At 43.0% G+C, this 14774-nt stretch overlaps 1 protein-coding gene across 1 annotated transcript in view; it reads right to left on the bottom strand.

The window, feature by feature from the left end:
- The window catches only part of ANKS4B (ankyrin repeat and sterile alpha motif domain containing 4B), a 54962-nt gene extending 43906 nt beyond the window's left edge, over window positions 1–11056 (bottom strand). Inside the window, exon 1 of the mRNA XM_040356844.1 lies at window positions 10823–11056. Coding sequence (XP_040212778.1) covers window positions 10823–10986 — 164 coding nt within the window. The 5' untranslated portion in view covers window positions 10987–11056. The remainder of the gene's footprint in view (window positions 1–10822) is intronic.
- Window positions 11057–14774: the final 3718 nt, after the last annotated feature.

A 14774-nucleotide genomic window follows, 5' to 3' on the forward strand; every position in this document is an offset into this window, starting at 1 on the left:
CCGCGTGCCCCGGAAGAGCCTGAAAGAGTCAGAGACCTCCCCATTAATTCTCATTCTTGCAGTCGGGGCGCTATACAGTAGTTGAACCCATTTTAGGAAGGATGGTCCCACCCCAAATCTATGCAGAGTCTCCCAAAGATAAGGCCATTCTACACTATCAAATGCCTTGGCCGCATCTAGAGAGAATATAGCTCTATTACCTGGGTTGTCCACCGGCACCTGTATATTTAGGAATAGCCTACGCAGGTTTTGTGCTGTGGACCTCGTAGGGATGAAGCCCGACTGATCCCTATGTATTACTTGATGAATACATTTGGAGAGTCTGGTGGCCAGAACTCTAGCCAGCAACTTAATGTCAAATGTCAAGAGAGAGATCGGTCTATAGGAGTCTGGTGAGAGAGGATCCTTACCAGGCTTCAACAGAACCACAACCAGGGCCTCATTCATAGACGGGGGTAGAATTCCAGTTTCAAAAGCTGTATTATAAACTTTTAGTAAAATGGGGATGAGTTGCTCAGAGTATCTGCAATAAATCTCAGAGGGAAGACCGTCAGCCCCTGGCGCCCGCCCATTATGTGCCTGCGCCAGTGCCTCCAGAAGTTCCTCACTAGTAAGGGGAGCATTAAGCATGGCTACATCCGACCCAGGAAATTTTGGTAACTGATATTTATCCAAGAAAGAGTGCAACTGTTCACTGGTGGGGCTGACCTTAGATGAGTATACGTTTTGGAAAAATTCTTGGAAGCAGGTTATAATGGTACGTGTGGAGTGGCATAGTGTCCCCCCCGCATCCGCCACCACTGCAATATGAGAAGGGGGTTGCTGTGATCTAGCCAGGATCGCCAGCATACGTATGACCTGTATTTTCACCCTCCTCAAAATGTCTCTGTTGTAAGAAGAACCTTTTGTTTTCTGCAAGTTGAAACGATAGGTCTTTAAGCATGGTATGGGAGGCCATCCACTGTCTTTTTAAGCCATCATTAGATGGATCTGCTACGTAGGCTGCCTCTGAGCTGCGAGCTTCCTCTAACACACGTGTCTCCCATTCCTTTGTGCCCGATTTAATTTGGTTGATAGTTCTAATAAATTGGCCTCTCATAAAGGCTTTAGCCGCATCCCACACCACCTGAATGTCCGCCGTGCCTAAGTTATCCCTAAAGAACTCACTAAGTAATGCCGGGATTGGGTCTGGTTCCGGAATAAGAGACAACCAGAACGGGTTGAGTTTCCACAGTGTTTTACCTCGTCTTTCACCCAGGCCCAGATCTACCGTAAACGGGGAATGATCGGAAGTGTGTCTCGGGTGGTATGCCGAGTTCCGTACCAATGGTAGTAATAGACCATTACCGAAACCCATGTCTATCCTTGACAATCCCCCTACAGAAGCTGACCTGCAGGAATAAATTCTAGAATCAGGGTTATGCAGTCTCCAGACATCAAACAGGCCTAATTCCTCAATTAAACGGGCAAAAGGTGTGGGACCCTTCCTATCATGTCCCCCCTGTCCCGCACCAGTCTTAAGTTTGTCCTTTTCGTGATCCATTAGGTTATTAAAGTCCCCTATTACTAGGACTGGAATACCAGGAAGACAGGACACAAATTCAGCCAGTATTTTCAAGACATTAGATGAGAATGGTGGGGGGATATACACTCCCGCTAATACACATTTGACCCCATAAAGGGAACAATATAAAAAGACATATCTGCCCTCGGGATCTATCTTAACATTTATAAGTGTGTACTGTGTACCACTACGGATCAGGACACTCACTCCCCTCGAGTAAACCGTATGGGTAGAATGATATTGGTGGCAAAATTGCCTAGTTGCCAGTTTTGGGGTAGAACCCGGGGGGAGGTGAGTCTCCTGTAGACAGATTACCTCCGCGCCCAATCTTTTAATAGTGCGCAGTACCTCAAGGCGCTTCACCGGACTATTCAGGCCTCGGACATTCCACGACAGACACCTAGTTATATTAGACATGCTACCGGAATCTTAATAGCAGTAGGAGAATACAATCTTATACCGTATAAGTAAAAATTATCTAAAGCATCATCTATGACCATCTTGGAGGTTAGAGGCATAACACAAGCAATAAGCATACTACCATTCTGGGACCCTTGTCTACTGCAGTAAGGGAACCCTATTTCAAGATCATGTGGGCTACAGGCTAGGGAGAGCATAGAAAAAAATAGTAAAAAAAACAGAAAAAACAACAAAGAAGTATATAGAGCAGTTTCCTGAGAGCAGAGCATGGCGGGATCATCGCTCTTTAGTATCATATGTAATGTAGCCAACATGGCTAACGAAAGTTTACCCAGGGGGCAAGTTAGGGCCTGAAACAACCCTATTGGGGGCAACAGTGGAAGCGCACCACAGTGTCTTAGAGCTTCTCAACAGCAAAACTCTGGGCCTTAGTGACCAAAGTGAACAAAAACCGCCTCACAAAGGCAACTAGGAAAGTGAGCACATAATATGCTGTGTCATCAGATTAGACTTTCTTTTCAGTCTGCCGGTCGTCTACCCCTCGCCTCTTTGATGGATTGCTCTTCCCGATCCAGCCAGTGTGCCGCAGTGGCCGGGGAATCAAAAAATTGGACAGCACCAAAAACCTCTACCCGAAGGCGGGCCGGGTACAACATGGCGTATTTCAAGTCGAGGTCCCTCAAACGGCGTTTCACATCCAGGAACTTGCTTCTCTTCTTCTGTAGCTCAGCAGAAAAGTCCGGGAATAGGGAGACTTTAGTATTGTCAACCTTCAGTGCTGCTGGATTAATTCTGGCATTGTATAAAGTGGCGTCCCTGTCCCGGTAATGTAGGAATTTAAACAGGAATGGTCTAGGCGGTGCTCCAGGCTGTGGGGGTCTAGATGGCACCCTGTGTGCCCGTTCAACAGAAAACATAGGGGAGAATGCTTCTCTTCCAAAAGCTGCAATCAGCCACTTCTCAATGAACTCCACAGGATTTTTTCCTTCCATTTTCTCAGGTAGGCCTATAGCCCTTACGTTATTTCTTCTCATCCTGTTCTCTAATTCCTCCAAACGAGAAGAGTGTTGGTCTATTAAATGGTTATTGTAGGTCAGGTCCCTCTGCATAGGCCCCATGTCATCTTCAATGGTGCTCACCCTTTCCTCTAATGCTGAGGTTCTTTCTCTCATTTTTTGGGCATCCTGTCTGAGAAATGAGATTTCTGACTTCATCCCTTTTACTTCCGTTGTCAGTACTGCCAGAGATACATTACATGAAGTGACTGCAGTGAATATATCTCTCAGCGTGGGTTCTCCCTCTATAGTAGGACTCCCCGGGCCCTGTGTCTTATCTGATGCCTGCTCTGGAGTACTCACTGTGTCCCATAGTAGTCCGGCCTGTACCGAGTCCTCCAGGGGCACTGTGTCATCCGCCTCGGATCCTCCGCTCGGTGAGTCCTCCGGAGTGCTGGAGGAGGCCGTGGGTTCTTTCAGCAGTGGCTTGGAGAACAGTTTTTCAGCTGCCTCGCGGTGTTTCTCCCTCGCTGTGCGGCCTGCATACGCGCCATTTTGGACCATGAGCTCTGCTGGCTTGTTCACCAGCTGCCGTTTGCCGGACGACATCGCGGGACCAGGACACCGGGAAAGGTATGTACGTGCTCCCCGAGCAACAAGGAATCCTCCGGTATGACTGTGGGTGAGTATAAATTTCTTCCGCAGGATGAATAGAAGGATTTTCGGCGGAGCTCACTTCAGACACGTCCGGCTACATCCGCTGCCTGGCCACGCCCCTTGGACAATTTATTTTAAATAATTCTCAATATCTGTTTCTAATTACCAGAGAAAATGCACTATGTGTATATTTTTTACAAGACCCTTCAGGAGGTGGCTATTGAGGGGGATAGTAATTCTTTAGGGGTCTATGTGAGTTTTGTACAAATTAGTGTTTTGTTTTTTTGTTTTTCTGGTCACCAGAGAATTAAAATGAATATAGAAACTTTTTTCTTACGAAGAACCTTAAGAGACAATGACCTGACAGTATTACTAAAATGGATATTGGATGGGACCATTTTTCATCTTATATCCCCTAATTGTAAGGATTACTTGATCCATGGTTATGGTTCTAAAATTTGATAATATAGTAATATGTCAACTTTAATGCAAGTCTTGGTATCTTGGAATGTTAGAGGGTTTAGTGATCCAGTAAACAGACAAGCAATGTTTACTACATTGAAACAATTTTCTCCGTCTATTATCTGCCTGAAGGAGACCCATTTAAATACACATAAATTAAACAGTTTAAAGCATGCACAATATAGTAGGCAATATCATTCTACTTATACTACATATTCTAGAACAGTATTATCTAAAATAGTGTATATAGATCAAACTGGTTTCATCCCAAATAGATCTACCACAGTGAATATAAGACACTTATTTCTTAACCTGCAGGTTCTGTCTGAAGATTTGGGTAACAGAGCTATATTGTCGCTTGATAGCATAGAATAGGATTTTTTTGTGGCATTGCCTGGAAAAGTTTGGTTTCGGACCATAGTTTATAGGCTGGATACAACTCCTTTATGCTGCCCCGGTGGCATGTGTACAGGTAAATGGCCATGTATCAGAGCCTTTTTCACTGCAACAAGAAAAAAGACAGGGATGTCCATTGTCACCTTTACTTTTTGTTTTGGCTCTTGAACCTCTGGCCACTTCTGTTTTTCAATCATCAAATATTATTGGGTTTCATAGACCTTTGGAAGAGGATAAGATTGCTTTATATGCTGATGATACACTTTTATTTTTGGGAGATACTTCATCCTCTCTAAAGACTGTGATGCCTTTAATTAATAAATATGGCTCTTCTCTGGCTTTACAATAAATTGGGTTAAATCAGTTATTTTACCTGTAGATACCCTGGTGACCAATCTGCCAACCTCTGCTTCTCAAATAGCTGTAGATTCTACATTTAAATATCTAGGTGTACAAGTTACATCACAAGTGAGTGCATATGTGGAGAGGAATTTAGCCCCACTATTAAACCGGTTTAAAGAAGTGGGAAAAATATGGAGTTAGCTGCCTTTAACCACAATAGGCAGAGCAAACTTGATAAAGATGATATTAATGTCACAATTATTATATTTTCTACATAATTGCTCTATATGGCTTCCTCTGAAATTCTTTAACCACTTAAGGACCGCCTCCTGAACATATACGTAAGCAGAATGGCACGACTGGGCACAGGCAGGTACAGGTACGTCCCCTTTAAGTGCCCAGCCATGGGTTGCGGGTGCGCGCCCGCGACCCGGTCCGAAGCTCCGTGACCGCGGCCGCGGGACCCACGGACCAGATCGCCGCCAGAGTCCCGCGATCGGTCACAGGAGCTGAAGAATGGGGAGAGGTGTGTGTAAACACACCTTCCCCGTTCTTCACAGTGGCAATGGTCCCAAAAATGTGTCAAAATTGTCCAATGTGTCCGCCATAATGTCGCAGTCACAAAAAAAATCGCCGATCACCGCCATTACTAGTAAAATAAAAAAATATTAATAAAAATGACATAAAACTATCCCCTATTTTGTAAATGCTATAAATTTTGCGCAAACCAATCGTTAAAACGCTTATTGCGATTTTTTTTCCAAAAATTGGTAGAAGAATACGTATCGGCCTAAACTGAGGAAAAAAAACTTTTTTTTATATCTTTTTTGGGGATATTTATTATAGCAAAAAAAATAGCATTTTTTAAAAAAAATGTCGCTCTATTTTTGTTTATAGCGCAAAAAATAAAAAATAAGGTGATCAAATACCACCAAAAGAAAGCTCTATTTGTGGGAAAAAAAGGACGCCAATTTTGTTTGGGATCCCCATTGAGAACGTCTGTTAATGACGAAACGTCATCTGGGAAGGCGCACACTGACGTCACCGCGTTCCATCTGAAGGAGGAAGGGCTCCTATTGCCGGCTGGCATACATACATGCTTTTAATCATGAGATGTTTGTAAGTACATGTCTTATGCATTTTTATTAAATATTTCGTACGGTATCACGCTAAGGTCCGTTTTTATTTATATACCGAGGATATGTTCAATCATCGATGTGGTGCAATTTGAGATCTGCTCCCTGAATCCCTCCCCAGTCTGATGCTAATCTGACGTGGAGCCCATTGAATAGAATCTGTCTACATGCCTAATGTTTGGGTGGTTCTGGTAAGCGGCTTTCAGTTTGGGGGTGGTGTGTTCACACTGAAGTTTTGCTGACACATGGTGGTGCTGTTACAAACTTTTTATTGGACTGAATGTGCTTTTATTCATACTATCTATTATCATTGCTTTTTACCAGCCTGATATCTGGTTTCTTACTTGGCGCAGTTTACTTTTATATTGGACTTTATATGCTTATCACATTTCTTCTGCTGCCTTGACACATATATATTTAGAACGTTTTTGACAAGCGCAGTTTTTTCTCCCTAATTTTGTTTGGGAGCCACGTCGCAGGAACGCGCAATTGTCAGTTAAAGCGACGCAGTGCCGAATTGCAAAAAGGGGCAAGGTCCTTTAGCTGCATAATGGTCCGGGTCTTAAGTGGTTAAACAAATAGACACCTTGTATAGAGATCTTATTTGTAGATATAAACATCCCCAGATTAAATTGGAAATTTTGCAGTTGCCTAAGGACGAAGGAGGTCTGGCTGTTCCTAATGCCAGATTGAATGATTTGGCATCCCAACTCCAGCAATTATATGGTTGGATTGCTATAGACTGTGAGGATCCCAAACAGCAAATTATATTTTCTCAATTTCTGATAGAACCACTGGTACAATTAGGGCTGGATTCCAGACAAGGCCAACAAGGCCAGGCCTCGGGGCGGCAGTGGGTGCAGGGGCGGCACTGCAGCTGATAGGAGAGGACACTTTTAATTCGGGAGTCCCCCCCTGTCATGTCACGGATGGTGAGAGGAGAGAAAACAGAGGGAAGAGGAGGTGAGATGGTTCTCAATGTCATTTTCGGCAGCAGCACCCCCCAATGATCAATGTCATTTTTGGCAGCAACATCCCCCCGCCTCTCAATGTCATTTTCGGCAGCAGCACCCCCCTGCCTCTCAATGTAATTTTCGACAGCAACATCCCCCCCGCCTCTCAATGTCATTTTCGGCAGCAGCACCCCCCTGCCTCTCAATGTAATTTTCGACAGCAACATCCCCCCCGCCTCTCAATGTCATTTTCGGCAGCAGCACCCCCCGCCTCTCAATGTCATTTTCGGCAGCAGCACCCCCCCCCCCCCCCGCCTCTCAATGTCATTTTCGGCAGCAGCACCCCCCCGCCTCTTAATGTCATTTTCGGCAGCAGCACCCCCCCTGCTTCTCAGTGTCCTGCCGAAAAAGTCCCCCCAGGGGGATAATGTCACCCATGTACTGCGCAGGCGGGGGCGGCATTGAAGGACCCGGCCTTGGGGTGGCAAAGGGAGTAAATCCGGGCCTGCTAATGCCACGTACACACGGTCGTTTTTCGGCATGAAAAAAAATGCCTTTTTTTAGTATGTCCAAAAAACAACGTTTTTCCAACTTCATCATTAAAAACGACGTTGCCCACACACCATCATTTTCGAAAAATTATGAACAAAGTGCGGTGACGTACAACACGTACGACGGCACTCTAAAGGTGAAGTTCTATTCGCCTTTGGGCTGCTTTTAGCTGATTCCTTGTTAGTAAAAGACGATTTGCGCTTTTTTGTCTGTTACAGCGTGATGAATGTGCTTACTCCATTATGAATGGTAGTTTTACCAGAACGAGCGCTCCCGTCTCATAACTTGCTTCTGGGCATGCGCGGGTATAAAACGTTGTTTTTGCCCACACACGATCATTTTTTACAACACGAAAAACAACATTTTGAAAAACGATGTGAAGCCCACACACGATCATTTTAAATTACGTTTTTAAAAATTTCTTTTTTTTTATGCCGAAAAACGATCGTGTGTACGCGGCATAAGCGTCTATTAGCCCTTGGATGTCTCCATAAAGTGTATTTTTTTACCTGCCTAATGCTATCACATAGGAAACATGTTAACCCATTTGTAATAGCATTAAGGTTCAATTAATAAAAAAAAAAAAAAGGAAAATCAATAAAATAATAACATTTTATAAAAAAAAAAATAAGTATAACTAAAGACAATATATATATATTATTAGCTTTGGATAAAGTAGAGAGGGATTAGAACACCTGTCAGGTTTTTTATTGCTTGCATCATATATTCAACAAATTACAACAAAAATCCTCATATTCCGTGAGTTCATATGTTAGAAAGAGAAGCGTTATTAGAAATGTCCACATGGCCATCACATAAGAAAACGTCCACCAGCAGTGCCTGAATGCAATAATGTCCTCTTGCACACCACCAAACTGAAGAATTCACACTGTGATTTGAGTGCTCACAGAAATATTTGACCGCCTTAAAAACTTTCCAATACATGAACTCATGGCATATAAGGATTTTTGGATGTTTATTTAATCAATATATTTTTGCTGTAATTTGTTGAGTATATGGTGTAAGCGACACTTTTTGTTCTTTCAGGATTTACCCTAGTTTAATACATTGCACATTAAAGGGGCAGCTACTAATTTTGGTATTTAAGCGCAAAAGCTTATCACAGGTTTTTCATCCTCTCTGTTTGTCCAGTTTACTATTATGAACATAAGTGAAAGTAAAAGAAAATCCAAAAATGTTGGTTGTTCCCAGAACAGCAATAGAGGGGATATCTTCCAATGGGGACACTAGCTCTGGTGACAGCAAGGGATTTTTTTCTAAAGGGATTTTTTTATTCATTTCCTGCTTGGATATGGGACTGAAAGTGAAGAGAAATGTCCCCAATGGGACACAGATGACAAACATAAACCTTACAGGAGTTATAACCCTCCCTTATTCTATCCAAAATGAAAAACATGTTTTGCCTTTAGTTTTACTTTAAATGTAAATGCAAATGTGGCATGTTTATGTAGACAGTGGTTGCACCACACGCGTGAGGTATTGCAGTGAACGTTTGAGTAAGAGCAATAATTCCAGAATTCATGGTTTATTCTAAACTGATGAAGTGTATAGGCTTTGAAAACATTACCTACGGAGAATTTTGGGTATCATAATTTTTCACAATGTCAGGAGCGCATGCAATTCAAGACGTGACATGTTTGGTATCTTTTTGCTTGATGTTATATTTTGCCAAAAAGTGGGTATAATGCCGTGTACACACGGTCGTTTTTCGGCAAGAAAAAAACAGACGTTTTTAAAAACGTCATTTAAAATGATCGTGTGTGGGCATCACATAATTTTTCGGCTTCTGAAAAACTACAAAAAAAAAATCGTACAAGCTGCATTTTTTCACGTCGTTTTTTAAAATGTAGTTTTTCGTGTTGTTAAAAATGATCGTGTGTGGGCAAAAACGACGTTTTAAACCAGCGCATGCCCAGAAGCAAGTTATGAGACGGGAGCGCTCGTTCAGGTAAAACTACCATTCATAATGGAGTAAGCACATTCATCACGCTGTAACAGACAAAAAAGCGCAAATCGTCTTTTACTAACAAGGAATCAGCTAAAAGCAGGCCAAAGGCGAATAGAACTTCCCCTTTAGAGTGCCGTCGTACGTGGTGTACGTCACCGCGCTTTGTTCATCATTTTTCAACAACAATGGTGTGTGGGCAACATCGTTTTTAATGATGAAGTTGGAAAAACGTCGTTTTTTGGACATGCTGAAAAACGTCGTGTTTTTTCATGCCGAAAAACGACAGTGTGTACGCGGCATTATAGTTTGTTTGCTTGCACTAAAATTAATTTTAGTATATTTTTTCCTGAAAATATTAGTTTGATAAACAGTTGCGCAAATATAATGCAACATAAAAAATTGCAACAACCAACTTTTTATTTTAAGGTCTCTGCTTTCAGAAAATATATTATGTCCTGGGGGCTTTAAAGCGGGCTCCAGCCACCCCCCCCCAAAAAAAAGTCAGCAGCTACAAATACTGTAGCTGCTGACTTTTAATATTGGGACACTTGCCTGTTTAGGGATCCAATCCGCTCTCGGGTGCTGCCACCATTATTCCTTGTAAGGGAAACCGGCAGTGAAGCCTTGCGGCCTCACAGCTGGTGCTGTACTGGGCATGTGCGAAGCGCGCTGTGCTATGTGAACAGCCTGGAGGTGGCGGAAGGAGGGGGGCCAATTTTCCAGGGGACCTCGCTGCGGCGAAGTCCCCTGGAAGTGGGTAATGGGCACGTGTCAAAAACAGGTACCCGCCCTCCTTAAAAAGTGCCAAATGTGGCAGCGGAGGGGGGGAGGAAGCAAACAAGTGGAGCTTCCTCTTTTGGATTTTAATATGTGCAAAAATAAAAAATAAATGCTGTAGAGGGGAACATGTTAAATAAGAAGGTATGATAAGATGTGTAAAGATGTTATGTTAATACATTTAGATTGTATTTCGCTAGTAATGGCATGGCAACATCACTGCTTTTTCAATACTATTGTTTGACATAAGCCATACAATCGTTCACAGGTTGGACTCTGTCATACAGTTACGAGCAAATTTAATACATTTTTGTAGTTACACAGTATATTTATCCATTCATTTCTATAATACAGCCCTGACAGAGAGTCTGTACCTACAACATTGACAAATGATAGCTGACACTTTTCTTGTACAGAATTAATGGACAGGAAGTCGTTTTAGACTATAAAGTCTTACTTTTAAAATATATTTTGTTTGATGGAAGCTCTTCATAATTATCAATCTATCTACATAAACTGGGTGGTAATACTCTTATTTAGTGGCTATTTAAATCTTTTAGTTAGTGTTTTAATGATAGATAGGTAACGCGTCAGCTTACCCCCGGTTGCACACAACCTCCAAGACATCCAGATGCCCATGATAGGCTGCTAAGAGAAGGGGTGTCATGCCATCTCCATCTGATGTGTTAATATCCTTCCTTGTGGCTTCTTTCAAGATATCCAGATAACCGTCTATTGCAGCCTGGTGGTACCTGGTGGACATTTTCACGGTCTACCCAGCGACGGCAGGACTGTTACACAATCCTCGCTAACCAGGAAACAGTTTGTAGAGCAGCATCATAAAGCTTATATTGATTAATTATTACACGCAGGAATGGCGTATTCAGAACAGCAGGATTGGGTGCAAAGTCCCTAGAAATAAGTTTAACGCAGGGTGGAGATCTAAATGCAGCAGATGTACAGGAGTAAGAAGAGGTTCCTAATGATTAGTCAGGGTAACAATAAAAACAGCACAAAGTCCTTTCAATAATTACTGCAGATCATCTTGAAATGTATATTTAAAAAAGGTTGCATAATTGTTATATTAAAGAATAAGAACATTATCGGTTAAGTGAATGAATATGCATGCATTTACTGGGTACAAGGATATCTGGCAGGATTAAAAAGCAAGATGTTGTTTTAACATGAAGCGCTGTACAAATTGATAAAAAATCAACTTAGCACTTCTACAATTTCACAAGCAGTGCTAGAGCTGCTTATATAATGCACATGGGGCCAGATTCAGGTAGAATTACGTTACGCCGCGGTGGCGTAACGTATCCCATTTACGTTACACCGCCGCAGGTTTACAGCGTAAGTGCCTGATTCACAAAGCTCTTACCTGTAAACTTGCGGCGGTGTAACGTAAATCCGCTCAGCGCAAGCCCGCCTAATTGAAATGAGGCGGGCACCATTTAAATTAGGCGAGTTCCCGCGCCGAACGTTAGGAAATGTCCCGACGCGCGAAATTACGGCGCCCCGTGTCGTATTCCCGGACGTCTTACGCAAAAAAAAAAATTTGAAATTCGACGCGGGAATGACCGCCATACTTTAACATGGCTGTTCTAAAGATAAGCCATGATAAAGCAGGCCTAAGTTTGCATCGGGAAAAACCGACTAGCGACGACATAAGAGATTGCGACGAACGCGCGTATCTTCGTGGATCGCCATAAGTAGTCATTTGCATATTCTACGCCGACCGCAATGGAATCGCCACCTAGCAGCCGGTCTAGAATTGCATCCTAAGATCCGACGGTGTAAGTCAATTACACCTGTCGGATCTTACGGCTATCTATGCGTAACTGATTCTATGAATCAGCCGCATTGTTAGGACGGGCGGATCACAGAGATACGACGGCGTATCAGGAGATACGTCGTCGTATCTCTTTTGTGAATCTGGCCCATAATGTCTAATGCCCTGTAAACACGATCGGACCTTTGTCCGACCAAATTCACATAAGAATTCCGACGGAAAATAGAACATGTTCTCTATGCAAACTTTGATGGAATTCATCATAATTTCCGTTGGAATTACTCCAATGGGGCATACACACGTTCAGAATTTACGATGGAAAAAGTCTGTCTAATTTTTTCATCGTGAAATTCCGATCGTGTGTATGGTGCTTTAGAAACATGACTATATCCACATACAGGATCTGAGCATAGAAGGCATATCATACATAATACATTTACACTGGCACAAATCCTAGATCTTTGCATTCATTCAGCTGCACTGACATGTTGGCAAGCTGGACTAGCTTTCCGATGCTACCACCCCGAAAGGAACATGGCAATGCACCGCTCTGTCTCTGCTACTCCTCTCCATCAATCCCTCCACTGGCTTCTGCTCACCCAACAAATTAAATTCAAAATACTAACAATTACCTACAAAGCCATCCACAACTCTGCCCCCAGCTACATCAATGACCTATAGCCAGATTCAGTAAGACTGGCTTAAGTTTGTGCGGGCGTAGCGTATCTCAGATACACTACGCCGACGTAACATAGTGAGGCAAGTACTGTATTCACAAAGCACTTGCCTCCTAAGTTACGTCGGCGTAGCGCAAATGGCCCGGCGTAACCGCGCCTAATTCAAAATAGGCAGGTAGGGGGCGTGTTGTATGTTAATGATTCGTGACCCCATGTAAATGAGGGCCGTTGCTACGGCGCATGCGTGCGCATGCTCAGAATCACGTCGCAAATACTCCTTGCTTTCAACTTGAATGTAACCTACGCCCAGCCCCATTCACGTACGCTTACGCAAATGACGTAAAATACGACGGCTGTTCCGTCGTCTATACCTTGCATGGGCTGCGCCATCTTTTTGGTGGTTTATCTTTACGCCGGAAAAACGCCTTACGTAAACAGCGTATCGGGCGCAAGTACATTCGTGAATAGGCGTATCTTGCTCATTTGCATATTCTAGGCGTAAATCCACGTACACGCCCTTAGCGGCCAGCGTAAATATGCAGCTAAGATACGACGGCGTAGGAGACTTACGCCGGTTGTATCTTAGCAACATTTAAGCATATCTCAGTTTGAGAATACGCTTAAAGATACGACGGCGCAGATTCGAACTTACGACGGCGTATCTACTGATACGCCGTCGTTAGTCTAACTGAATCTGGCTACTAGTCTCTAAATACCAACCTAATTGTTCTCTTTGTTCTATTCAAGACCTCCTACTCTCTAGCTCTCTCATCATCTGCTCCCATGCTTGTCTCCAGGACTTTTCCAGAGCCTCTCCAAGCCTATGGAACTCCTTACCCGAATCTGTCCATCTATCTCCTTCTCTATTAGCTTTTAGATTGTAAGCTCTAATGAGCAGGGCCCTCTGATCCCTCCTGTATTGAATTGTAGGCTTGATCACAAGCAAGGCCTGAGTAAAAAAGTAAATGCATAGACAAGGAAACAGGTTCACGTAGCAGCATTCTCTTTGGCAGAATAAACTTATCCTCCTTCCACTCTCTTTCTGCTCTGTTTGGCCTCAGAAAGTGAAAAAAAGACTTGTGTAACCCATGAGTTTCTGGAGTGGTAGCCTTACCAGGACTATAGTCAACCAATGTGACAGCGTTGAATAAACCAGCATTATCATATGAGTCACATACTCCTTTATACGCTAAAATATAGAGTATTATCTACAGCTCCAGGCACTAAAAGAGTGGCAGGGGAGTGCAGGAAAAGTAGGGATATAATGTAGGATATACATTACTGCTCCAAACAGAATGATGTACACAGTGGGCCTGATTTACTATGCTCTGTGCGCTACGCTGGTTCATGCGTTAATTAGTACTCCGGGTGGAGGCTTAATTGGGCGCATGAACCAGCGTAGCAGCCGGCGCATTGAAAGTAATATGTAAAGCCGCGCCGAACTCCCTATAGAAGTCTATGGGAGAAATCAAAAGTGTTCATTTTAAAGGCTAATCTGCAAGTTTTGTCCTAAAAAGTGTTTGGGGACCTCAGTCCTGTCACAGGGAACATGTATCAATGATTTTTTTATTTTTTAAAACGGCCGTTTTTTCGGGAGCAGTGAAATTAATAATTCTTAAAGTGAAACAATAAAAGTGAAATATTCCTTTAAATTTCGTACCTAGGGGGGGTGTAATGTCAGCATGTGAAATAGCGCATTTTTCCCGCACTTAGAACTGCCCCTGCACAAAGTGACATTCAGAAGGAAAAAAGTCATTTAAAAATTCACACGCGGCTATAATGAATTGTCGGCTCTGACAATTCTAAAGGGATTCATTCATAAAACAAAAAAAAAAAATGTGTAGGGGTTCCCCCAAATTAAATTACCAGGCCCTTCAGGTCTGGAATGGATATTAAGGGGAACCCCGCCGTAAAAACCAAAAAAAAAAGACGTGCGGTTCCTGGCAAATATCCATTCCAGGCCCTTCAGGTCTGGTGTGGATTTTAAGGGGAACTCCACCCCAAATTGAAAAAAAAAATGGCGTGGAGTCCCCCTAAAAATCCACACCAGACCCTTATCCGAGCACGTTGACCTGGCCGGCC

Source organism: Rana temporaria, chromosome 6 (assembly GCF_905171775.1).
Source record: "Rana temporaria chromosome 6, aRanTem1.1, whole genome shotgun sequence".
Taxonomy (NCBI): domain Eukaryota; kingdom Metazoa; phylum Chordata; class Amphibia; order Anura; family Ranidae; genus Rana; species Rana temporaria.